This window comes from Elephantulus edwardii, unplaced genomic scaffold (genome assembly GCF_000299155.1).
Source record: "Elephantulus edwardii isolate Elephantulus edwardi_28Jun2011 unplaced genomic scaffold, EleEdw1.0 scaffold00092, whole genome shotgun sequence".
Taxonomy (NCBI): domain Eukaryota; kingdom Metazoa; phylum Chordata; class Mammalia; order Macroscelidea; family Macroscelididae; genus Elephantulus; species Elephantulus edwardii.
In genome coordinates, this window is record NW_006399842.1 from 2,322,171 (window position 1) to 2,349,140 (window position 26,970).

The window sequence follows — 26,970 nt, forward strand, 5'->3', positions numbered from 1 at the left end:
AGTTGTGCCAAGAAATCTGGAGAACAACCACTTGGCCAACTGACTGGAAGAGATCTATATGTGTTCCCATCCTAAAGAAAGGTGACCCAACAGTGTGGAAACTATAGAACAATCTCACTGATTTCTCACATGCAAGCAAGATTCTACTGAAGATTATCCCAAAACGACTGGAACAGCACATCAGCAGGGAACTGCCAGAAGTCCAGGCTGGATTTAGAAGGGCTCGTGGTACTAGGGGATATTGTAGCTAATGTTAGATGGATCTTGGCTGAAAGCTGGGAGTACCAGAGGAATGTCTATCTGTGCTTCATTGGTTATGCAAAGGCGTTTGACTTTGTGGACCATAACAAACTGTGGCTGACTCTGAGAAGAATGGGAATCCCAGAACACTTGATCATTCTAATGCTAAACTTACACTTGGACCAAGAGGCAGTCGTCAGAACAGAGCAAGGAAACACTGCATGGTTCAAAATTGTGAAGGGCATATGCCAGGGATGTGTCCTGTCTCCACACCTTTTCAACCTCTATGCAGAACAGATCATCCGGGAGGCTGGGGTCTATGAGGAGAAATGCAGTATCAGGATTGGTGGAAGATCTATCAACATCTGTGCTAAGCAGATGACACAACCCTGCTTGCTGAGACTGAGGAGGACCTGAAGCACTTGCTGCTGAGGGTCAAGGACTGCATCCTTTAATGTGGACTGAGGCTCAATGTCAAGAAGACAAAGATTCTCACCACTGGACCATTTGGCCGCATCAGGATGAATGGTGAAGAGATTGAGATTGTTCACAGCTTTAGTCTGCTTGGCTCCACTATCAACACTCTTAGCACCAGCAGCCAGGAAATTAAAAGACATTGCGATGGGAAAGTCTGCTCTTAGGGACCTCTCTAAAGTACTAAAGAGCAGTGGTGTGTCTCTGGAGACTAGGGTGTATCTGGTACAGGCCATGGTCTTTGCAGTCACTTATGCATCAGAGAGCTGGACAATGACTAGGGTGGATAGAAGGAGAATTGATGCTTTTGAGCTTTGGTGTTGGAGAAGAGTGCTGAGGGTACCATGGATTGCTAAGAAAACAAACATTCATTCTGGAGAGGGTTAAACCGGGCTGCTCCTTGGAGGCAAGGATTCTGAAACTTCCTCTGACATACTTTGGTCATGTTGTAAGGAGGGACTGGTCCTTAGAGAAGGACATCATGCTTGGGAGGGTGGAGGGCAGGCACAAGAGGGGAAGGCCCTCTGGGAGGTGGATTGATTCGGTGACTGGGGCAGTCGGGATGGGATGAGTGTCTTGGAGACAGTGAAATTGGCACAGGACAGAGCAGAGTTTAGAGCTGTTGTTCATAAGGTCACTATGAATCGCAAGCGACTCGACAGCACATAAAAGCAACTTTTAGGCACACAGTTTAAATTCTCCTGCTGCTCCATAGAAGAACAATGGGCGATTTCCTTCTATTTGATTTCCTGCCTCTGAAAACCTGCTGGAGGGTCCACTATGAGTTAGTTCTGATTTGGCACAACAGTGACATTTTCATATTTAAATACTCTCATTTTATTCTATAAATTTCCGTCATAGAAATCCCATTTCTAGGGGAAAATTGCTATAAATATCATATCTTAGCTAAATTGTTATCATTAGGGTACTGTCAAGTTACCTGTGACTCATAATGTTCCTAAGGGATGATAGAAGGAAATACTGCACCATCCTCCTAATTGCTGCTTTGTTTGAATCCACTGGTACAGGCATTGTGCCAGTCTACAGTTGTTAGGTGTGAGTAGCAACAGACTCATAGCTGAATTTCCAGCAGCTTTTCAAAGGCTATACATTGCATAGGACATTACCATCCTTTTCCTGCAGCTTATGGATTCAAACTGCCTGCCTTTAGGTTGGTAGTGCAGCTTCTAGGTCACCAGAGCTCTATCAATCCATAATAGAAGATTTGAAATAATGACCATGTTTTTCACTTATAGGACACATAGAACTTATAAGGAAGGAGGTTATGTGGATTTTAATAACAAAATTACATACTGTGAAAATGTTTCTGTACGCATTCACGACCAATGTGATTAAGATTCAGAACACAGCTCAGTTTTGTAGAGGACCCTAGTGACCAGTTTGTTTTATATTGTTGTTAACGCTAAATATGGAGTTGGCTGGGTGGTGAAAACAAACAATTAAGCACTGGGATATTTAGCTGGAAGTTGGTAGTTTATCTCTCAAAGATACCTTGGAAGAAAGGCTTAACTGTCTATTTCTGAGAAGATCACAACAAATATGTGGAGTACTAAGAGTTAGAGACTAATAGCAACTGAATTTTTCTTTTTTTGTTTCAGTGGCTTAGAATAACAGCCATTTATTTACTCACAGTTTGACAAATGGGGCAGGACTCCGCTTACCTGTTCTTCTTCCTATCTTACCTGGAATCATTCATGTGGCTGCAGACCTCGAGTCTCAATTGGGAGTGATAGATTGTTTTCCCTCCCATTTCCTCACTATGTTTTATTGTGTCTTTTGGTAAAGATTACACAGCACTTTAGGTTCCCGTATAACGTTTTCTGTACATACATGTTGAGATCTGTTGCTCATAGGGTCACTGAGTCATAGTCGACTCAAGGGCACTTTACAGCATGTGTATTATTCAGTGACACTAGTTAGATTTTTCAGTTTGTCAGCATTCTTGTCAATTTTCTTCTTTCTATTAATCTAGCTTCCCTTCTCTTCCAGCAGCTAATTTGTTGGGTTTTAAATTTTTAAAAAAAATTTTTACTATAATTAAAAAATTTTGAAGTAGTTATAAAATTTGTTTTTGTGGTATTTCTGTGTTTCATACCACAAAAATTTAAGAAAATATTACTATATTTGTCCTGCTGTTCTGTTGTTGCTACTGCTTGCTTTCAAATCATTTCCAGTTTATATCAACTTTACAGAGCAAAGTAGAACTGCCTCTTAGGGTTTTCTATTCTGTAATCTTTACAGGAACAGATTGCAGGTCTTTTCTCTCACAGACTAACTCCTGGGCTCAAACTATTTGATTCACAGCCAAGTGTTTTGACCATTGTGTCACTCAGTCCCTTCCTATTTGGACTAGACATCTATGATTTGTCAATGGACAATTGTTAATATATTAAATATGATGATATCCTTGATTTCATTTTCCAGGATGAAAAATTTGTTTGACTAACAACTTTTAGTAGAATCCTGGAGCTGTTGATTGCTTTGTTATACACAGTTCGAGTCCAAAGACTGCATGTTGGCATTATTCAAGTCTTTATTTAAATTCTTCTAGTTTAGGAGTCAGCAAACTATGGTTGGTGGATAACATCCAGCCACTGCCTGTTTTTGTAAATACAATTTACTGGAACAAAACTGTTCATTTTGCATATTACCTGCAGTTGCTCTGGAGTTAAATGATTTTGACAAAGACAATACAGCTTCAAATCTGGCAAAGCTCTGACTCTTTACAAACATTTGCTGACCCCTTTTCTAGTCCAGTCACATTTCACTTTCTCTGTTTTTGGTAGTTTTTCAGTGTATTTATAGACTATAAGAGTTAATGTCATTTGGCTTACTTGACTTGTTGATTTGAAATTAATTTGATTTTGTCCCTAACTTACCTTAATGTGAAATTTCCTGAAAATTGATATATTTTTTTTCCTTCCTTACAGTTATGGCTGATTGTCCTCACACAATTGGTGTTGAATTTGGTACAAGAATAATTGAAGTTAGTGGCCAAAAGATTAAACTGCAGATTTGGGATACAGCAGGCCAGGAGCGGTTTAGGGCTGTTACACGAAGTTACTACAGAGGTGCTGCAGGAGCACTCATGGTCTATGATATCACTAGGTAAGAGACAGAATAATCTTCTGCTTCAAACTTACAAAAAGAAATCTTTGGGCAATAATGTGGTTTCTCCTTTATTGGTTCAGGCATTCTTTGGCTTATAAGACTGTGTATGAAATTATTTTAGTTTTACAGTTTCTTTTCTAAATTGCTAAATAAAGCTTATATATGAAATTATTTGTGTTTTATAATTTATTCTCTATATTGTTGTATAAAGCATAAAAGCTAAAGAAAACTTTATAAGATGGTGAGTAGGACAAATGGAAGAATACGGTAACAATTAAGATTGACAATTTATAGATGTGGAGGCCAAAAAGCAGAATTATATTGAATTTTGTTCTTTTCATATCCTTGAAGATGCATCATGGAACTGTTGCAGCCTAGAAGACACAAATTTAACAAGTTAAAAGTACATGAGTCAAAAATTAAAAGCAATAGTTTTCCAAGTAGAGGTTCTAACAGTGGCACAAATCAAGTTACAGAGGGAAGGTAGTTCTTAAAATAAAAGGCGTATTGACTAGCACTTTGTCTGTTATAGTATAAAGGTTAGGAACCACAAGATGTAGAGGCTCAACTATGTCATTTATTGTTCTTAAGTCCTGGATCAAATTCCATCTACCACTGGGTTGTTTTATTGCTCAGAAGTCCACATACAAGGCAGAGGTGAAGTAGGAAACTGCTTATGAGGTTTTCCGTCAATTCCAACATCTAAGAAATAGTGAGAAGAGTTGGGACCGCAGAAGGCTTTTAGGACTAAATAATAGGCTCTTGTGTCCAGGAGAAAATGAATATACTTACCAGTAATGTTAATGCTCACCCATGGCTCTTCTGGGAGGATCTGAATCGTTGAAGTGTCCTCCTTTGCTTTCAGCTGGGAGCTGGGGCCTTTCAGTCCTGTCAGCCAAAAGGACCTGATGTGGGCTACCCTTGGCCTTGTGTCCTTCAAATCCACACTTAAAGCAAGTGACTGGGAGCTTCCTCTCTACTCCCTTGCCTATCTGTGGCTCTCGTCTGTGACACTGTCTACTGAAGTGGCCCAGCTTTCCACAGTGGAAGCAATTCTCACCTCCTTAATTACCTTTGGGTGGCACTGTATATGAGTAAGACTTCCTTTTCCTGACACAGGCCCTAAACTGGCAGCAATAGCTGCCCCAATAATTTTGGCCATTCTCTGGTCTTTTCTCTTCCCTCTAGATCCCAGTTGTTAAAAGAGGGAAAAATTTAAGCAAATGTATAACAAATAATTTTGAACATTGTACTCTTTTAAGCTTAAGGCTAGAAGTATTAACAATATCATCATTTCCAATCCAGAGATACATGTTCCAATGCAGTACCTATTTTCCATAAATGGTTTTGGTAAGAGGAATGTTGTAAATGTGGATACATTTCCACTATTCCTCCTCCATGCCACGATATAGTGTTATTAGCTTGAGCAGTTATAAATAAATCCATTGCCATCCTTACTCTAACTTAATTCTTTTTTTTTTAAATTTAAATTTGTTATTAATTTCAGTGAAAATTTACAGAGGCTTTGGATTTCCATTCATTGTTGTAGATGGTAATTTAGTTTTATAAAATAATTTTAGTTGGAGTTAAAATAGAAAATTCTCGGTTTAGACTTATTCTCCATTTACTGTATTGCTTGTTTATTGATATGTTTATAAATGTGCATTTATTTCATATAGGTTATCCATGACATGTACAAGTTGTGAAGTTGTGATTGAATTACTTACTGGAAAAATATATATTTATCTAAAATTTTTATTAATAAGTATGTAATGGCATTTAACAACAGTTCTTTGAGTAACAATCTAGTCAAAGTAGAAATACTAACTTTTTTGGATCTCTTGCATAAAGTGTAAAAGAAAAAAATATATATAGGGAGAGAGAGAATTTATTGAAGTCACTTAAAATATATATATGTATGTATTTAAATGGCACTTACTTGAAACAACTGCTTTTAACTTTAATTTTTGCAGAAGAAGTACATATAACCATTTAAGCAGCTGGTTGACAGATGCAAGGAATCTCACCAATCCAAATACTGTAAGTTGATGACATTTGTATTATGTAAAATTTATAATCTTAAGTAATAAAGGAAAACTTTTGGTGATGGCATTTTTTGTGTTTGAATGTTAAGAATGAGAGAATTTTTATTCTTAAGATTAATTGAAGCAAACTGTATTTTTTGGTTTTTTTAGCTCTAGTTTCCCCAGTTTTAGTTTTTAAAAAACTTACTGGGTTGTTTTCATGTTTATGGTTAAAAAAAAAAGTTATACATGAACTGGCAGTCTCACATTAAGCAGAAACTGAAACCTGAAATTATAATTTTTTAAAAAGATATGTCACAAATGTTACCATTGGGGATAACTAGGCAACATATTTCTGAATTATATTTTTATAATTGCATGAGAATTTATAATAAACCTCAGTAAAAAAATTCCTTAATGGTGAGTCTGTGTTTACAAAAATTAGTTTCTGTATTAGTTTTTTCAGTGGTGATTTAAAGGAATGGAAAAACATCCACAGCTTTGGAGGTTAGAACTCAGGTTTTGGCAGAAACATGCTCCCTCTAATGGTTCTTATAGAAGACCTTTTGTTCTGTTTATAAGATTCTAGTCTTCCCCGGGCATTCTTTGAAATATGGAATACTTGAGTTTCTGCCTCCATATTCACATGGCTGTCTTCTCTTTTTTCTTTTTGTATTTTTTTTTTATTGAATTAGACAAGTGGTAAGACCACTTGTTAATGTATTACATCTGTAGAGACACAACTTCTAAATAAGTTTACATTCATAAGTACTAGGGATTGTTAACTGCTGTTGAATTGAGTGTGACTCATAGCGACCCTATCTTGTGTCAACTTCACAGTATCTGATACACTAGAGCCCATAGCTACAGTCACTATGTCAGTACACCTGACTAAGTCTTGCTCTCCTTCTCTATCTTTCCACATTTCCAAACATGATGTCCTTCCCCAAGGAATAACCTCTCCTAGCAACACACTCAAAGTGTGTGAGACAGAACTTTGCCTTCCTTGCCTCCAAGTAGCGCTCTGGCTTCACCTTCTCCAAGACATAACTGTTTTGTCAGTCTATGGGATATTCATTAGTCCTAAACTAACATCATTGTTGATAGAGGTTAGGTTTAAACATTGTTTCTGGAGAGTACTGTCCAACCATAATAGCATCTTAACCAGATTTAGGAGATACTGTGATCTTAAAGGACAGTTACCGTGGTACACTACAGTTTACAGACATGAATATGAGTTCTTGACCCTTAAGAACTGACAGTCTACCAGGGAGAGGACAAATAACTGGACTTCAAAATAGATTGAATTGAGTCAGAAATAGAATGACTATTGAAGCGCTTAAGGAGTCTTGGGAAAGCAGTACAAGTTGAGGAAAACAACTTTATAGATGAGGTGACATTTGAGTTGGGACTTGAGGTAAGTAAAGTTTTGGTAGGTGTTGTTGAGGGTATTTGAGGACCAGCATAAATAAAGGCACTGAGCTGTGACTGAATACTGCTCAGAAACAAAATTTATATCACACTTAACTCTTTGTACTTTCAGTACCTAATGGGAATCTGGTTCACTAAATAGCGTCAGTAGTGAGATTGGGTTTTGTCAGAGAATAGCAGTGGTAGTGTCCTGATTGACAACGATCTTTGGCAAGTCTCCCTTTTTTGCACTTTATTTCTTCATATGTTTTTGTTGTTATGTGCTGTCGAGTCACTTGCGACTCATAGCGACCCTATGTACAACAGCCCTAAACTCCGCTCTGTCCTGTGCCAGTCGCACTGTCTTTGACACTCCCATCCCAATTATCCCAGTCACTGAATCAATCCACCTCATAGAGGGCCTTCCCCTGCGCTGTCCCTCCACCCTCCCAGGCATGATGTACCTCTCCAAGGACCAGTCTCTCCTCACAACATGTCCAAAGTATGTTAGATGGAGCCTCAGAATCCTTGCCTCCAAGGAGCCACCCGGTTTAACCCTTTCCAGGACAAATCTGTTTGTTTTCCTAGCAGTCCTTGGTATTCTCAATACTCTTCTCCAGCACCACAGCTCAAAGGCATCAATTCTCCTTCTATCCTCCTTGGTCATTGTCCAACTCTCTGATGCATAACAAGTGATTGCGAAGACCATGGCCTGTATCAGACGCACCTTAGTCTCCAGAGAGACACCATTGCTCTTCAGTACTTTGGAGAGGTCCCTAACAGCTGACTTTCCCATGGCAATGCACCTTTTAATTTCCTGGCTGCTGGTGCCAAGACTGTTGACTGTGGAGCCAAGCAAACTAAAGCTGTATACAATCTCAATCTCTTCACCATCCATCCTGATGCTGCCAGTTGGTCCGGTGGTGAGAATCTTTGTCTTGACATATGTAGCCTTTCCTTTCATAGCCTGAAGGAGTTGAACCTAGTGGCCTTTACTTTTTTTCTTTAAGTGTCCTAGAACCTTTTGAAAGTTTGGTTAAGATGGCACAGACTTTGTCCTCAAAGGCATGCCCATGTACACACCATTCTTCCTTTTTAAATTTATTTTAATGAAAGTTTACAGAGACTTTGGATTTCCATTCATTCCTTGTTGCACTTTTCTCCCTGCTCACCCTTCCCCCAGTTTGCTTTTCTCTTTGAAAAGTTAAAAAAATTCTTTCATTGTTATATAATCCCCTACTCCTATCCCCCCTGTCCACTCCACTGTGCAGTTTTCATTGTGGACTCTTGTCATGACAATAGTACCTAATCATGTATTGCTCCTAAACAGTTCTCTCCCTCGTCTGTTTCAATGCAGTATACATTATTTACTCCCTCTTTTCTTAGTATCCCACCAACCCTGATATTAGTCCCGCACAGCATTTTTCATTTCATTTCAGGATATTGTTCATGGATGCTTAGTAGTTTTATTCAAAGAAATAATTATTTAAATTATTCAAATAAATAAATTTTAGCCTAGGCCATGGATTGCCAGACTGCCATTTTCCACCTTGCCTCCTTTGTTTCCAGTCCCTCCATTTTCTTTGCCTTATCTTGCAATCTTATCTTTGCTTTTAGGTAGATACTGCCTTTTTAGTATTGTGAGTTGATTGTTCTTAGGCACATTCCACTGGAGTATTCGTTTTTATTTCATAGCCCATCTATTTGTCTGAAAGGTGATCATTGGGAGTTCCAGGTTAAAAGATTGTCCTAGGGAATACCTTCAGTATTTTCATCAGTCCAGTAAATTTGATTGCCTTTATCATTGTGAGCATTGTTTTTTTTTAAGTTTAGTTTTTTCCTATTTTAAGTCACACCTTTTGTGCCTGGTCAGAGGGGCTGGTACTGGTAATTGTGTACTGTTGTTCTGGATTCAGGCCTAGAGTCTTTGTGTAGACCATTAAGTCCTCTGCTTCCGTGAATCTGGTTTCCTTCACTCTTTTTTTGTTCCAGACAGACAGAAACTAATATTTTTCTTCTTAGATGATTGATTCACAAGCTTTTAAGACCCCAAACAGTACTCAACAACCAGGATATAGAACATTATCTTGTTAAACTGTTATGTGCCAGTTGACTTAGATTTCCCTAAAGACTGGTCTTTAGCTTTTGTACCTATTGTTTGAGCTCCCTGATGTGGTTGGATGTCTAAGAAGTTTACATAACTGTGTGTGCCTCCTCATGCTCCCCTTCTTCTCTTTATATATGAATACATGCAGTACATAAAAATATGTATGTTTGGATGCCCACGGCTCAATGCTTACTGCTGTGATTCCTGTTCCAATCTCTAGTGAACCTACATTGATTTTTCCAAGGCTGTAAATTGCAGTGGGAGAATACTGGCCATTTTTCTCCCACAGAACAGCTGGTGGATTTGAACTGTTAGAGACTTTAACAGCATTTGGATTAGCAAACTCGCTACAGACTGTGCCACCAGTTTTCCCACAGATGCCCATAACTACTTGTGTGTGTACACGCATGCTCCTCCATATGTTCTCCTTAACTTACCTGGCATACATATAATCATGCATAAATTTTTGGTTGTAATTACTGTTGCAACGTTGTGTATGTTGTGGCATTTACTGCAGTTGCCCTTTATTTTTGCATACCTGTTAGTGTTGTTGACCTTGATCACATTGTGCTAACCTCCCCCATATTGTGTCCTCTTTCCTTTCATCAGAGTGAACATGTGTCTGTTAACTAGTGATTCTTCTCCCCTACATACCTAGTTGCCACCAAAGAATGTAGCTTCTGTGTATTTTTGTCCTTTTGTGATTGACTTAAATTCACTCCAAATTTATCTTATGTTTCACTGACTTAGACTGTTATTCATTATTGCCTAGTATTCCATTGTATACATTTTGTTTATTTATCTGTGGATGAGTACTTAGGTTATTCCTATATCCTTTTTGTTTCTATGAATATTGATGCAGCCAACCTGGATGTATGTCTCTGTCACTTTTTCTCTTGGATATAGTGCTAGATAATAATCATATTTCTACTTTTAGCTTTTATGGCAGAAGCTTAGATGGTCTTAACAAGTAAGGAGCTCCTTGCCAACCCTAAAGCAGGCAGTTGGAATACATCTGCTCTAAGGGAGAAAGATGGAACTTCCTCTTGTGTAATTTACAGCTTCTGAAAACTTGCTGGAGGGTTAGCTACAAGTCACTTCTAACTAACTGGCACAAAAGAGCAGCTTTTATGGAATTTGGATTGTCTGTGTTGTCTGGTTGCACTGCTAACCAAAATGCTGCATGTCTCCAGTGGTTCAAATTCAGGAGAAGCTCCAATTGAAAAAGATGAGACGTTGTCTGGTTAGGATTTACAGCCTTGGAGACTTGATGGAGATTTCTGTGGTTCAGAATCAACTTGATTGGGATGAGTTGAGTCGTCGAGCTTTTTGAAAGGCACCATATTGTCTTCCATAGTGATTGTATGATTTTACAGCTTCACCAAGAGCAGCATATGAGTTCCAGTCTTCCCACAACCTCATCAGCTTTTATTGTTTTCAGGGCATTTTTTTTTTTCATTTTGATCATTATTATTTATGGGATCAGATCAGATCTCATTATAGATTTACAGCTAATGGCTAATGCTCATGGACTTCTCATGTGTTTATTAACTTTATCTTTGGTAATGTATCTGCTCATGTTCTTACTCATTTTTTATTGGCAATTCATTCTTTTTGTTATTTAGCTATAACGTGACCTCTGTTAGTTTCAGTTCAAGGTTTGAAGAGTACCTTAGGGCATTGATCATCTTGGGGAGTTAAGTCTGGGATTTTCTTGTGTGTTTGCTTTTGAATTTCCACATCAGGATCCATAATATGTTTTGGTCCTGATTAGACTAGTCGGTAGTGCCTGGTCTTTAAGGTAGTGAGGCTGTGGTTTTTGTAAGCTAGCTGCCTCTTTGAGTCTTTGGTTTCTTCCTTTCTCTCTTAACTCTGGCTGAATAAAGGCCAGTGTTCATATCGTAGATGACTGATGGCAAGGTTTTGAGACTCTGCACACTGGGATGTAGAACAACATAACTTTGTGAAATATGACAGTTGTATGGAATGTTCCAAGAGACTCTGAGTTTTCTTGAGTTTTTGAAATCTAATCCCAAGAGGAGGAAGTGGTGTCTGTAACTGCCTCCTGTGGGTTGTTGGTTATTTTTTTAATAAGAACGTATATTGTAATAAGGCACACATACACACACACACACACACACACACACACACACACGCCAGTGCTCAGGCCGTTCATTCATAGGGTCGCTATGAGTCGTCTACGACTCGATGACACCAAACAACAACACAACAATATATATATCCAAGAGTGGCATCCACTTCCTAAACAACATGCCTTTGGAAAGTGTGAACTTTGATAAATGACGATAATTATAGAAAGACTTGAGGCTTTTTGTTCATAGGGTCGCTATGAGTTGTGCTCAACTTGACAGCAGTCAACAACAACATATGCATATAGTCACATAGATGTGTGTACATAGTATACACTTGACCTGTACACATATGTGTTTATATACGTAAATAATATAACCACACGTGCTTCTTTGGTTGTTTTTTGCTGTTGTTACCATTAAGTCCTCCTTTATTGTTTACTCTTTAGTGACTTTATCTTCTCAAGCTATGTACACTTCACTTTCATATGATATTACCACTTGGTTTCCTTTTTAGGTTTATATATTTTTTCCAATGATCATTTTTAGATTAAAGAATATGCATAGTTATTTTACAGGATTGCTTTTAAGACTTTTTTTTGTCACAAAATAGGTAATAATTCTCATAGGAAATAAAGCAGACTTGGAGGCACAGAGAGATGTTACATATGAAGAAGCCAAACAGTTTGCAGAAGAAAATGGTAGGTTTCTTTTAAGATGTGAATTTCTAAAGAAAGGTGGGATTAGGATATTGCAGATTGGCTCTTTTTAAAAAATGCATATTGCACAGAAATCTCAAGAATAAGGAAATTAACAGAATTTACAGTATTTCTAGTTGAGCTTCCTATGAGGAGCTACAAGTATTTAATGAGAAATATAGATTCCCTCCATCTCAAACTCACATACTCATTAAATACCATAATAGGTGTACCAGAAGCTGATGAGAAACTTTTATTGAGATGTCTGATGTAAAGCATTTATTGAGATGTTACTGAAGAGAATGTCCTTGTTAGGTAACTTGAAATGTTCTAATCACAATGTAAATTTTATTTTTAGGTTTATTATTCCTTGAAGCAAGTGCAAAAACGTAAGTTTGGCTAAGATGTAGATTGTTTTAGTAAGATAGTGAAGTTTCTTAAATAAAAGAGAACCTTTCATATGAAAAAGTTTTTTCAAAGTCTTGTAAAAAACTCCCTAGAATAAGCAATTTCTGTTTTAAATGTGTTGTGCTCATGTGGAGACTAGTAAGTAGACATTGCATGTCTTCCTATCTCAAATTTCAAAGTAGCAGTTTTCATTATATAAGTTTGTACCTTGATTTTATACTCACTGATGACCCAGGTTAATAAAATAAAACATTGTTTGCATTTCATTAGTGTTTGACTTTCACAACTGAGGTTGAACTTATTTGGTGTCTCAGACCCAAGCTTAGTTGTTTATATGATACTTCTGATTTTAACTTAATACTCCAAGTTTTAAGAATAATCAGAAGTATAACATTTTCCAGTTGCTTTCTTATATCCATGTTAATGCCTAGGATTCTTACCATTGTTATTCATTCCTTAACTAAGCCAAAAATTTCTTGCAATTGGTGAGGAGAGGCTAATCCCTTATTATTTAGCCCTGTGTTGTTCTAAAGGAACTGAAATGTGAACATGACTAAGCTTGGATATAATATAGCATCACTGTGTGATTAAAAGTGGTTTTGTTCATGTGTGGCTAAGCAGACCATATAAATTACGGAATCATGTTCTGTATTATTTGGAGAGCTTCAATTTGAAGTACTCTGTGATCACAAGTGGCCTATCTTGTTGGTCATGTTCTACCTTACTTGATAGCATTTTAATAATTAGAACATGTTCTGTTATCTAATAAGGGTTTATAGTTGCAGCCATTGGTGTCATTTATATATGCTTTCCACAGAAAATATTTTCCCATTTGTTCTCTTAGTCTTCTGGTAATCTCTTATTAGATGACAGTGGCTAAATTGAAGACATCATGACAGTTGACTAAAGGTTAGCAAAAGGTCAGTGTATAATGTCTTACCTTTTGTAGAAAGTTGTGGTTCTTGATTAAAGTTGTTAATTGCCTCTTAGGGGAGAGAACGTAGAAGATGCGTTTCTCGAGGCTGCCAAGAAAATCTATCAGAATATTCAGGATGGAAGCCTGGATCTGAATGCTGCTGAGTCTGGTGTACAACACAAACCCTCAGCCCCACAAGGAGGCCGGCTAACCAGTGAACCCCAGCCCCAGAGAGAAGGCTGTGGCTGCTAGTGACCTCTTTGTCATGGCCCCTCATTTGACCTTTCACCTATGTCTGTTGGAAGCAGTACTTTTTACTGCCTCATTGTCTTCTGTACATCTTACTGGGTTTAATTAAAAAAAACAAAACAAAAAAAAAACTCTTGTAAAAACAGTTTAACACAAATACTAAACTGCTCAACAACTAGATGTAATCAGGTTATCAAAGGCAAGTAGAGTTAAAAATCTCTCCTGCATGGTAAATCTAGACTTTTTCCCCCCAATTGTCCTTGTGATAGGTATGTCACCAATACATGATTTAAACTGAGCACTGATGCTGGACTTCATGATTTTTACCAACACCCTCCCCCACCAACAAGGCTTTGTCTCATTGTACGGTTTATTTTCCTAGGCCTTTCTCCTCGTTTTTAACTGTTTAAGTATGTCTGTCGTAATCAATAGGTTTATTGCTGTGAACTGACTTTTGATGGTAGAGAAGGGGCTCTGTACCGCTTTATTTTGTTATCTGTTGGACAAATTCCCTGTTGTGTGGGTGGCATTTTTCTTGAGGTTTGCTTGTCTTAGCTTTGTATAGGGAAAATATCCATTTATTTTTTCTCTTGTGCTTAATTAATAGCTTTTTTTACATCATTTTATCCTTTTTCTTTAACAGAAAGTAAATATGTATAAAATTTGAAGGAACTAACAATACATTCTGTGTATATTATTTTAATGAAGAAAATAAATTGATTACTGGCATTGGAACAGTATAAAGTACCAGTTTGTACAGTATGACCTGTATGTGACCATGTTACTCCCTTCCATTTCCCAAAAGGAGAAAGACAACAACTGCAGTTCACAGTACTGGCTCCACTTCTTGGTGCTGGCAGTGTTTGGGGACATTATGCCAGAAGTGAGAGAGATTATGCTCCTAGAATGAGAGGATTAACACTAGCAGATTCTGTTCCATCTTTGCACTGTGGCTTACCTGCTGACTTTTCTTAATTGTTCTTGTGCAATTGACAATGTGCTAACCTGCTTTTCTCTTTTTTGAAACATTTTGCATTATAGGCTACATTTCTTGCCTTACTGTATAGAAAAAGAAAGGCTGGGTTTATTATTGCACATTTTAAGCTTTTATACATTTATCTTTTTGGAATGGTCAGATTCTTATCCTGACAGCCAGAACCACAGGTCTGCTGTTAAGGGATTTTAAATTGTGTATTTTTTACACTTCAGTAAAATTATTTCTTGAATTCATAGTATGAAGGGACTATTTTAGGTCATTTAGTATAAATTGTTTTGTGAAAGGGAACATTTCTAAAGGTGGTGTTTGTGCTTAAATGCAGTTACTTTGTGTTAGGTGGTTTGGTCATGGAAAGAATACTTATTTTAAAAGAAAAATTTTTTTAGACGACAAACAGTCTTTTACAAGATTTTTTTAAACTGCTATTTACTGTTGAGTTTATGGTTCAAAGGTTGGGAATTAAGATGTTATTTGAAATAGGTAAACCTCAGCACATTATAAAATGCACTCAGCCCATCTGCTGTGTTTAAAATACACATTTGAAAAAAAAAAAACACATTTGAATCCCTTTTTATGGACACTAAAGTAAAAAGTACATCTTTCTGGGCTGTAAACACGTGGTAGTACCAGAATATTGTATAGTCAATGTGAAATAAAAGCCAAAACTGGAATGTGCAGAAAATAATCCCGTTAATTTGTGAGTTCATCTTTATTTTGTCTTTAAGCTTTTGTAAAAAACAAGAATCCTGGAGAACATTGGTATAGTCTGTTAAAGACTTAACGTGATCCATTTTGCTTTCACTGTCGCATCACAAGGAACTGTCCAGGGACCATGACCTGCTGGTATGTGTATATATTTACAAAACAAAACAAACAAACCACCCATTGGGATATAGGGTAGCAATCAGAAATGAAAGATTGCAGCTTATTTAGGTGCAATATCCTGATTTCCCAAAGTTAGTTATAGTGGGTCATAATGTTTTTGTGACAGAAGGATTTATTCAGACTGCTGTATTCTTCATTTAATGTAACAAAATGCTATTAATCTAAATATTTGTAAATAAAGTACCTGTATCTAGATTAAATTAAAATTGGTTGCATTATTTTCTGAACTACAGTAGAATTTATTTATATCTCAGAATTGTCCTTATTGTATAAAAAAGACATACGTAGCCTGTAAAACCACATGATCCATAAAATTTTATCCTTGTATCTGAGTCATGTAATAGATTTCCAGTCAGACTTTTTTTTTCCAGTGAGATCTGCACATTTGGTGGCCGATAAGTGTTTTCCCTTGACTGTTCTTGGAGTCAAATTCTGTAATCAACTTAGGTGCTGAAACATAGAGGAGCAAACTGTCATACTGTAATATCCACGTGCCAGCCTGGCATGGGGAAGTACACTTCGGAGAGAATGTAAAGAAAGGTCTCTTATTTTTAACCCATGCCAGCAAATTGCTTGTCAGAATCGCCTGCTTCTCTAGGTTCCTTATGGCCTTGCTTCTTTAGGAGGACATTTGGATTAGCAGTTGGTGCTCTGTACTGTTTATACATTAGATGACATTCTAGGATGGTATTCACATATTCCTCATGGACAATAAAAGGTTTGATGCTGTATCCTTAGATTCTTTTTTTTCCTTAGTTGTTTTTTTTTTTTTTAATTTCTGTTCACGTACTACTGGTTAGGGGTAGTAAAGGTTTTGGAAAGGGTCTTTTGAAACTAGGTGTGCAGCTTCAGCTGTTAACCACATCTCTAGATAGGCAAGCCCATAGTTTTAGATTAGATAAGTTCTGTTTATATGCCTGTAGTGTTCAGTGTGATTTTTTTTTTAAAAAAAGAAAGATGAAATGATTGTTTTCTATTCTGTTCATATAGCAGGATATGAGAAAGAGCCGGGTTCACAAAACCAACCTTGATATAAATAATTGTGAATAGGTCATGTTTTGTATTAAGTGTTGAGAGATTACACTTCTGTGCTGTTCTGTATTGTAGCAATTCATTAACCTGTATTGGCTATAAAAGGTGGCTCAGGAGTTCTTGGGAATATCTTAATATCTAATCTTCTATGTATAGTTTTCATACTCTACTCTTGGAAATGACTGTTGTGTACAAATGTGATAGTAGTTGTTACCCTTATTTTTAAGACAAATTATAACATTAAACTCCTAATTATAGTAGTTTAAATTTTTTTAAGTCTACACAATTTGACTTTACTACACAGATCCTAGTTTTCCACCAAGAAATTTAATACTTCTTAGCTAATAAAAAGTACCTGTATTGCCAAATAAACCATGTTCATAATATATCACCCTTCAGACAGAACATGGAAAATCCTTGGAAAACTGTCAATTCAGGTAAACATTTTAAAAGTCATTATAATACATTGATCTGTGAAATACAAAGTCAGATGACAGACCCAAGATGGTTTTTGCTTTTTATTTTCATATGAAAATAAGATTTTAAACAAAATCAAAAAATAACTCTTGATACTATATAAAAGGTTTAAATTAAGTACATATTCTTAATAATTTTTTCAAGTTTAGAGAGTCAAACCTTAAAGCAGTAGTTTGTTTATAAATAAAAACACATTCCAAACAAAACCTCAGTCACCCAGAACCCTGGTTTAAGTTGTAAACACTTATCTCCATATGTACAAGTGATTTACAAAAACCTTGGTGCTAATGGTATACGTAAACTACAGTGGAGTTTCAGTATATGAATTCACTGGATCTTGCTAGGAAAAGTTGTATACCAACTATGAAGTTCATGAGGTAGTGGAGAAGGTATTTATTTCGTCATATTCATGCGACAGTATTCCACGTCTGACTGAGCCAGTCTTTTCCTAAAAAGGTAGAAAGGAAGAATTAAAGATTTAAAGCAGTGAAAACAAGTTTTAAATGAACCAGGAACCTTGATAGCTAATAACTAAAAGACATATTTGAGCATCCCTTTGGAAAAATGTTTTCATTTTAAATAAATAAAATAATTTTATTTATTTAAAATAAATTTTAAATAAATAAAACTGATGGCTAGTAAGTAAAATACCTACTTGAGAGTTTTGGAAGACTTGATGAATTACTACAAAATGATCTTTGGGAAAAATTTAAGCTCTTTTTCTGAGACCATTGTCCCAAGATAGGTCCAACTGAAAGTGCTAGTTTAAAGATCCCTTTGCAGCATGTACCTTGTGAGCAGGAAGGTGAGAATGGCATCAGTGTAAATAAGTAACAGGTGATTCTGATGAAGCTGGTAGAACCTGGTGAAAGGGGCTCTGAAAAGGAGGGTAAAATGTTAGTCCAAAAAACTGGCACTCTTAACTCCAGCTTAGTTCAGGCTTTTAGCTAACTGGTTTCTGAAACCGTTCTTTCCACCTTTTCCCTGTTGTGCCTCTGACCACCCCCAAACCCCCGCCCCATCATCTCTTTGCCCTTAGAGCACCTGAGCTTTTACTCTACCATCCTGAGTTGACTCCTGAGCTTCAAGCCCACTGTGCATTCTTTCCACTCCTCTGAGCTATCTTACTCTCCCAAACCCACAAATTATTGTCTAGTGCCTCTTAGTACTCTCTTAAACCTTGCCAAACAGAATTACTTATACTTCGATTTCCTTTTTTTAAAAAAAAAAAAAAAATTTAATCACATTTTTAAAAAAATTTTTTTTGAAATGGTAAGATGCAGTTAATGAGTGGGAACATAATATGTTGCAAAAGTTACTGGTCGGTGAAATGAGGCTCATTTTTTCAGATTTATTTATACAAGCCATCACAAGATGGCAGCACACTAATTAAGTTCCCAGTGAACTTCAGATGGAAAATGTCCATAGGCATTGTATATTCGATGAATTATGAAATGGTCAAGGCCTGTCATGAGCCCCATGACAGTTTTGGCTTTTAAAGTTAGGGATCCATATTCAAATCTTGGCTCTGCTGCTAATAAGCTCTTTGACTTTGGTTGCTTACCCTCTTTATTCATATTTAAAGAAGTGGTTGTCTTGGAATATTTTTTGTGGCTTAATCATGATAATGTTGCTATATGGACAAAGCCAGAGCACGAGAGGCCTTAGCCTGTTGTGCTGCCAACCCAAAAGAGGTACTTCTGGTGGCTGGAAATCCACCCCTATCTCTGAGAGAAAGATGGGCATTCTCTTGTGTGATTTATATTCTCTGGAAGGTCAGCTATGAGTCCATTCTGACTCAACAGCAATGAATTGAGTTGATAGAGCAGAAAACACAGATTGTTTATATAGTCATTCATATATATTGTATACGATCATTGCTGTACACTGTTGTATATTATTACTGATCTATGACTTATATCACTCCGTGTCATCAAGAACCCACTGCAACTTGCCTAGTCTACATTCCTTCTTCCCTTCTCGAGCAGTTAAGTATCACATTCTTGTGTTGTTTCTTATAGTTCTTAGGCTAAGAGGAATTAACAGCAAGCACAATCATCTTCCTCAAAATCTTGACTAAACTAGGAATCAAATTGGTTTCACAGGTGTAGGCTCATTATATTGGTCAAGTAGAAAATAAGGAAATCTGAAAGTGGAGAACCATAATAAGACTTCACTAGATCCCTGCCATCAATCCAATCTCCAGTTCTGAGTCTAGTTCCCAAGCTTATCCTGTTGTTTGGTGCTGTCTTGCTGCTTATGGCTCAGTGACAATAAAAAGAACAACACTGCTCAGTTGTGCGCCAAATACATCTCATTAAGGGTCTTTTTTTTAATAATTTTAATGAACATTTTCAGAGAATTTGGATTTCCATTCATTCATTGCTGCACTTCTCTACCGCCCAGCCCTCTCCCCCCGCCCCCCAGTTCGCTCCTGTCTTTCAAAGTAAAAGACTCCCTCCCTGGTACACAATCCCCCCCCCCGGCGCACCCCTCCCACCGCCCCAAGTACATTCCACTATGCACCCTTAATTGTGGACTCTTGTGATAACCATAATACCCTATCATACAACGCTTTTAAATTATTCAGTCCCTCATTAAGGGTCTTTTTTTTTACTGCTCCAAGCTATGGTCTTTTCAATCACCTGCTTATGCATCAGAGGGCTGGACAGTGAATAAGGATGATGAATGACTAATGTCTTTGAGTTGTGGTGTTGGAGAGCAGTGCTCAGTGTTCCATGGATTGCCAAACAAACAGATAATGACTTGGGAAAAGTGCAGCCAGAGTGCAAGGATGGTGAAGCTTCATCTTAAATACTTTGGGCATGTTGTTAGGAGAAACTATTCCTTGGAAACGGACATCATACTTGGAAAGTATGACCCTCAACCAGAGAGACGTGACATAGTAGCTATAGCAAAGGAATTAGTATATCAAGGATTGTAAAGATAGGACATGGTGTAGATCTGTTGTTCATAAGGTTGCTATGAGTCGTCAACTTGACGGCTCTTCATCACTACCACCAAGCATGATGTCCTCTGGCGAATGGTCCTTCCTGATAACGGGTCCAAAGTATGTGAGATAGTATGTGCATATTCAATAAAATGGGTAAATGTATTTCTCATTTTCTCTGCATTCAGGTAAAAATTGAAGTCCGTAATACGCATTCCTTCCTTTTCTGAATCTAGATTGAATGTTTGGCAGTACTCTCTCAGTGTACAGCTCCAACCATTTTAAAATTACCTCAGGATTTTGTATGTGATATCAAGTTAATTTCTGTGTTCTGTTGGATCCCTTTCTCTCGAATGGACACAATATGGATCTCTTCCAGTGGACTGACAAGTTGTTTTCCTTCCCCATTTCTTGGCATAGAAGAGTGAGCACCTACCTTCAGCACTGCGTCATCAACTCCTAGAGCCTTGTGTTTCACCCCTGTCCATGCAGCTTGGACTTCTTCAGTACCAGTGGATCTTAACCGTATCTGTTGTTGTTACATGCTGTTGAGTCGCCCGTGACTCATAGCGACCCTATGTACAACAGCCCTAACCCCTGCCCTATCCTATGTCAATCTCACTGTCGCTGACATACCTATCCCATTACCCAAGTCACTGAACCCACCCTCCCAAGCATGACGTCCCTCTCCAAGGACTGGTCCCTCCTTGCAACATGTCCAAAGCATGTCAGACGAAGCTTCAGAATCCTTGACTCCAAGGAGCAGCCTGGTTTAACCCTCACCAGGATGAACCCGTTCATTTTCTTAGCAGTCCATGGTACATTCAATACTCCAGCACCACAGCTCAAAGGCATCAATTCTCCTATCCTCCCTAGTAATTGTCCAGCTCTCTGATGCATAGCAAGTGAATGCAAAGACCATGGCATGTATCAGGCACACCTTAGTCCCCAGACTGACATTGTTGCTCTTCAGGACTTTAGAGAGGTCTCTAACTACAGACTTTCCCATTGCAATATGTCTTTTCATTTCCTGGCTTCTGGTGCCAAGACTGTTGACTGTGGAGCCAAGCAAACTAAAGCTGTTAACAATCACAGTCTCTCCACCATCCATCATGATGCTGCCAATCGGCTCAATGGTATATACTAACTCCTAAAATAGTGAACACTGACCACTTTTTGGTGGGGCCTCAAAAAACCCACCTAAGTCTCTAAGACCAATTTTCCAGATTTGAACATAGCATTTATGTCCAGGATTCCTTTCAAAAACAAACCACAGTGCTTTCAACTGCTTTCCGTGTAATATCAGAACCCTTGTTAAGAGGTTTCTCTTACCTGGTTTTGTCCAAGGTCCTCAGCAAGGGAAGATTCTACCAGAGACAGAGTGGATGATAAGGAAGTGGAATCTACAGAAGTGCTGGTGACCAGCTCGCCTAAAGCATCAACTTGCCGCCTCAAACTGTGTAAAGTGCCTTCTGTCTGCCGCTTCCCTTTAATTAATACTTCTGCTTGTTTGGACATACAGTGCCGAAGTTGAGCCTGAAAAATATTACAAGATTGAGGATTTTACATAAAAGAAATACAGCAGAAGTAATGGTCCTCTTTCTCACTGCTAACATTTGAAATAATTAAGAATTTAAGAAATTTCTTATTATCTGTAATGTACCAAGTATGCCGGACTGTAATTTATAAAAGACAACCTTGAGTCTATCTTCACGGTGACGCAACTTCTCTCGGAGGGCTTCCCCACGCCACTGTTCATCCTTTCTCAGAAGGAAAACAAACATGAATGAGTCTAGCAGTAACCACTAGTCTTCCCCTCCTCCTATTCCACCATTCTCAAATTTGGGTTTGTGTTGTTTTCTTTTTTTTTCTTTTTTTTTTGTTTTTTAAAAACAGATCTGGAGGGAAGGTATGGGCCAATTTTTCAAAACCCAGTACGATTATTCTGTATAGTCCAAAGAATAGTAAGATAAACCATTACCATTATGTGAACTTGGGAAAAGTTCCGTTTTTCTTCAGAAGGTCTTTCATTAATGGTAAATGGAAAGTTCTCTTTCAAGCTTTCCAACTCTCTTAAGTTTTCATTTCTTTCAAAAATAGCCTCAAGTTCTGCTGGTAGTTCTGGAAGACACTGGTTGAGATTCTTAAGGCTGGTTCTGATTTCATCTTTCACCTCAGATTTAAGATTTCTCATTGCCTCACTGATTTCCATTTGTCTTCTCTCCAGATCTTTTTGGCTTGCCATCTTAAAGAGTGAGGACAATAAACTAGTAAGTTCACCAGGTGAAGTTAGGTACTTTTTTTTATTTTTATTTTTTATTTTTGTGTGAGTGTACTGTCAAATCAGATCTGACTGGTACAGGAAGAGATTGTCCGTCCTTCCCCGGCAGAGCATCTGGTGGATTCAAACCGTGCGCCTCTGGGATTGTAGTTGCAGCTCCTTGCAACTAGGCCACCAGAGCTCCCCTAAATGAGCTGTTTTATGTGTCATATCTAACTACAAATGTAAAATGCTTTTAATTTAGGTGTGTGTAAAAAGTTGAAATTGTTAAAAAATTCCGGTATCTTTAAGCTGCAAGGTAAATAATTTTACTGGTATTTGATAAGTAACTTCAGTTTAGGAAACTAAACTGTATTTCTTGAAGAAGAATTACTCTAGAATTCAATCTTTTTGAAGTTAGAAATGGATTCCAATTTCATTTCCAGTAAACATGTCCAGTAAGACTTAGGGCAAGTTAACTATCTTTGCAATTGTTCATGTGTACAGAGAGATAATAACTTCCTCCCAGACATGCAGGAACTAAATGGAGATTCATATGAAGTACTTAATGGAACCCAATAAATGACAACTACAGCAATTAAATTTCCACAGGGCCATTTACTGAAAAGGGCCACTTATGGAAACAAGTCCTAAGTGATCGAGATTATAAATGTTAATGCAGATTGAGTCCTTGGAAACGATCTGGTCAAATGCTTTTATAGGCGAAGAATCTGGAGCTTTGCCGCAGTCTAGATGTTTCCTAAAGGCTTTCCATAAAGAGCTCAGCCAAAAACATTAGACTCATACCTACTGCTATGACCCTACAAAAGTGTACAGAGATGTCTAGAGCCACTAAAGACTGAGACCCTCTAAATGAAATGTTTGCTTTTACTTGAACCAATATATGTGTTTGTGATAGGAGAGACACAAATAACGTGGAACACCAAATGGACAGTCCCAAGGACAAAGAGCAGCAGGCCCACAGCAGCCCAGCTGTGAAGAGCTCAGGGTTGGCCTAGAGGTCACTGGCTAAGAGGACAACAGAGCATCACCACGATTAAAGATTCTATCAGTTTGCTGGCTTCCTATCTGGTCACATTATGCATTATCAGAAGTTTCCCCCTGGACTAAGTTTTCTTGCCTGGGCACCTGGGTCTTGAATCTGGCATAAAACCAACGTTTCAACATAAGCTGCTTTTAGATTTGATAAAATTTTGTATTTAAGAATTATCTTCTTGGGGGGAAAAACCCTCAACATAATAAGCTTGTTGAAATTAAGAGAATATTTTTTAAATTTTTTTAATTTATTTTGTTATCTTTGTGTGTGTACCATCAAATCAGATCTGACTGGTACTGGAGGAGATTGAACCTCCTTCTCCAGCAGAGCATCTGATGGATTTGAACCATGAACTTCTGGGATTGCAGTGCAGCTTCCTGACACTAGGCCACCAGAGCTCCTTTGAAATGAAGAGGATTTTTAACAGTATATTTTGAACACCATATTCCATGGTGAAAGACTGAAAACTCTGCCTTAAGAAACAAGACAAAGGATGCTCACTTTTAGCACTGCTGTGACAGGATTGCTGTGAGTCATAGTCGACTCAGTGGCACCAAGTAACAACAGTTAGTATTATCCTGGAGGTTCTAGCCAGAGCATTTAGGCAAGAAAAAGAAAGGTATCCAAATCACAAAACTCTCCATTTGCAGCTGACTTGACTTTATATGTAGAAAAGCCCAAAGACTATACAAGAAAGCTATTAGACTTAATGAATTCAGCAAAGTGGTAGGGTACAAGATCAACACAAAAATTAGTTGAGTTTCTATATACCAGTAATGAACAATCTGTAAAGGGAATGAAGAAAGTGAATATATTTACATTAGCACTAAAGTAATAGCATACTTAGGAATAAATTTAAACTGAAAGGAGCCAAAGTATCTCATGGACAGGAATGAAGGCTTACTATTATTAAAGGTTACCAGGGGTCAAGTGTCAAGATATTGTACTAAGAGTAATGGCACCAAAAGCACAAACAACAAAATAAAAACTGAACCATTTTCTTCACAAGTACAATCCATGTAAGTAACATGTCCACACATACAATAAAAAGAAATTGGTATATTGCACTTATGAACAGAATGTGCAAGAAGTTGTACATGGGGGGGGGGGAGAGACCATTAAAGCATGTTGTCATCTGAGTAAAAGTATGATAGTGAATTCAGTCTTTGACAAAATTTCTGTGTTTCAAAGGGTACTATTAAAGTGAAGTGATAACAGTACTGTGAAAGAAAATACAAATCATGTATCTGTAAGGGTTTAATGTCCAGGATATATTAAAAACAAGAGAGCGATACAATCCAGTTGAAAAGCAGACAAAAAGAAATTTACAAAATCAGACTTAGTTCATGGGGCTAATGACGTTCAATGTCCCAAGAAGCACCCAGAAGAACTAGTTACCATTACTGACTGACTGCTCTGAGACACAATCGAAGGCTTTTTATAGAGTGAGAGAGAAATGTGGGACAAACTTCAAAACCATAAAAAGTACCATGTTTACTGGTTTAATAAAGACTGATGGAACCCCCTAGACTTTAACCCTTGGACACTCTTCAAGCCTGGAATATAAATCACCCCCACAACACAACTTTCAGCTAAATGACAGGTCTATGTTGTGTATAACGAACGCCAGAGAGGAATGCATTCCTTAGAACAATCAACTGCACAAGATTAAAAGGCAACAGGTGCCCAGGGCTAAACCTGCGCAGGGCAGGGGGCCTCTGGTGGCATTGTCTATAGGGAGTTGAGTTGCTAACCCAAAGGTGGCACTTCTTGGGCAGGGAATTGGAATCTACCAGTGAGCAGCTCCACAGGAGAAAGATGGGCAGTTTCCCTCCAGGTGACAGCCTCCCAAAAAGCCTGCTGAAGGGTTAGCTATGGGTTAACAATGAGAGTTGAAGAAATCTCCAAAGGTAGGAAGGAATAGGAAAGAATGAATGGAAATAAAACACACAGAGAAGTGGCAAGCATGGTAACAATGTGGGGATTGTAATCTGTCCTGAAATACAATGCATATGAATTGCAGCACAGAAAATCAATTTGTTCTGTAAACTTTCATTGACATGCTAATAAAAATTTTTGGACAAAAATGGCAAATAGACACTTTCTCCCAAGAAGCTCTACAAGTTGGGTAAATAAACACATGAGAAGGCATGTAATATAAGTCATCAGGGAGAATGCCTCTACCTCATTCCCACTACTCACTAACCCATGGGCTTAGAGTAGACTTCAGCTCCCAGCAACCCTCCATCAGATTTCAGAGGCTGCAAATGTTCATGGGAGGAGTTACTCCAGTGGAGTAGCTGGTTATTTCAAACATCTGGCCTAGCATATAGCACTGTGCCACCAGAGCTTGTGTTAGTGAGATGTAGAGAAACAGAAGGCTCATCTATTGCTGATGAAGCTGTAAAAGGAGCAGCTGCTGTGGAAAGTTTGGCAGTAGCTGTTCTGTGGGAGAAGGATGGACAGTCTCCTCCCATGCAATTTATTGCCTCTAAAAACCTGGATGGTCAGCTATGCGTTCATTCCAACCCAACACACACAACATCATGTCATGTGCTGTCAAGTAACATCACATAAATTTTGTTAATTCTAATTTTTATCGACATAAATTTTATTAACAGTAATTATAATTATCCACTGGGTAATTCTATCCTTAATCTGATTTTTCTCCCACTATTAACCTCTCTCTTCTGCTTGTCTTTACATTTGACATTTCTTGTCTTTTTATATAAATTAGGCTGCACAATAGTTGTCCTTTTGGAACTGGCTTATTTCAGTTACCATACTGTCTTTAAGTTCCATCCATACCATAGAATGTATCAAGACATCATTTCTCCTGCTGGCTACGTGCTATTCTATTGTATATATGTACTATATATTTATCCATTCGTCTGTTTATGGGCATTTAAGGTGTTTCCACCTTTTGACTATTAGTAATTTTTTTAAGGTGTGCTTAGTTTTTGTTTAGGATGATAAAGGTGGTTTGGTGTTTTTTTTTTTTTTTTAAATATAGTGGTGAACACCAACACTACAGACATATTCTCAGTCCTCTGAGCAGTCAATTGTATGAATTCAAAGAGCAGCAATTGCCCAGGGATAAATGGAAGCAAGTACGACTGAGAGGTGGGAGAAGATACTCTTCTAATAAGTGGATTCGAATCAATGTCATAAACAGAACATGTCTGAATGGCTGACCAGAATACCAATCTGCTCTGTAAATTTCCACTTACAATAAAAACTTTAAAAAAGGTGACAGTTGCACAACATGGTGAATGTAATGAATGTTACTGAATTAAATGGCACACTTAAAATAGCCAAAATAGCAAGTTTCATGTTACATAATACAATGTTTAAAAATCTATTTTGAAGAAATATAATGCTCTTGTGAAAGTGCATTTCTAAACAAGACTAAAAATTAGATGGAACTTAAATTCTTTTAATCAGTTCTTTACAATTTCCCCAAAATAATACTCTCTTAAAAATGCCATTAAAAACCAGATGCTCTGCTGGAGAAGGAGGAACAATCTCTTCCTGTACCAGTCAGATCCAATTTGACGGTACACA

General features: G+C 37.6%; 2 protein-coding genes across 2 annotated transcripts in view; one reads left to right on the top strand and one right to left on the bottom strand.

Moving 5' to 3' along the window:
• The window catches only part of RAB14 (RAB14, member RAS oncogene family), a 29,158-nt gene extending 15,295 nt beyond the window's left edge, over window positions 1-13,863 (top strand). Inside the window, exons 4-8 of the mRNA XM_006890687.1 lie at window positions 3,666-3,843; window positions 5,820-5,886; window positions 12,091-12,178; window positions 12,534-12,564; window positions 13,574-13,863. Coding sequence (XP_006890749.1) covers window positions 3,666-3,843; window positions 5,820-5,886; window positions 12,091-12,178; window positions 12,534-12,564; window positions 13,574-13,751 — 542 coding nt within the window. The 3' untranslated portion in view covers window positions 13,752-13,863. The remainder of the gene's footprint in view (window positions 1-3,665; window positions 3,844-5,819; window positions 5,887-12,090; window positions 12,179-12,533; window positions 12,565-13,573) is intronic.
• Window positions 13,864-17,509: 3,646 nt separating this feature from the next.
• The window catches only part of CNTRL (centriolin), a 121,912-nt gene continuing 112,451 nt past the window's right edge, over window positions 17,510-26,970 (bottom strand). Inside the window, exons 39-42 of the mRNA XM_006890749.1 lie at window positions 22,071-22,334; window positions 21,787-21,849; window positions 21,422-21,625; window positions 17,510-17,587 (exon numbers count right to left, since the gene is read on the bottom strand). Of these exons, the coding sequence (XP_006890811.1) occupies window positions 17,510-17,587; window positions 21,422-21,625; window positions 21,787-21,849; window positions 22,071-22,334 (609 nt within the window). The remainder of the gene's footprint in view (window positions 17,588-21,421; window positions 21,626-21,786; window positions 21,850-22,070; window positions 22,335-26,970) is intronic.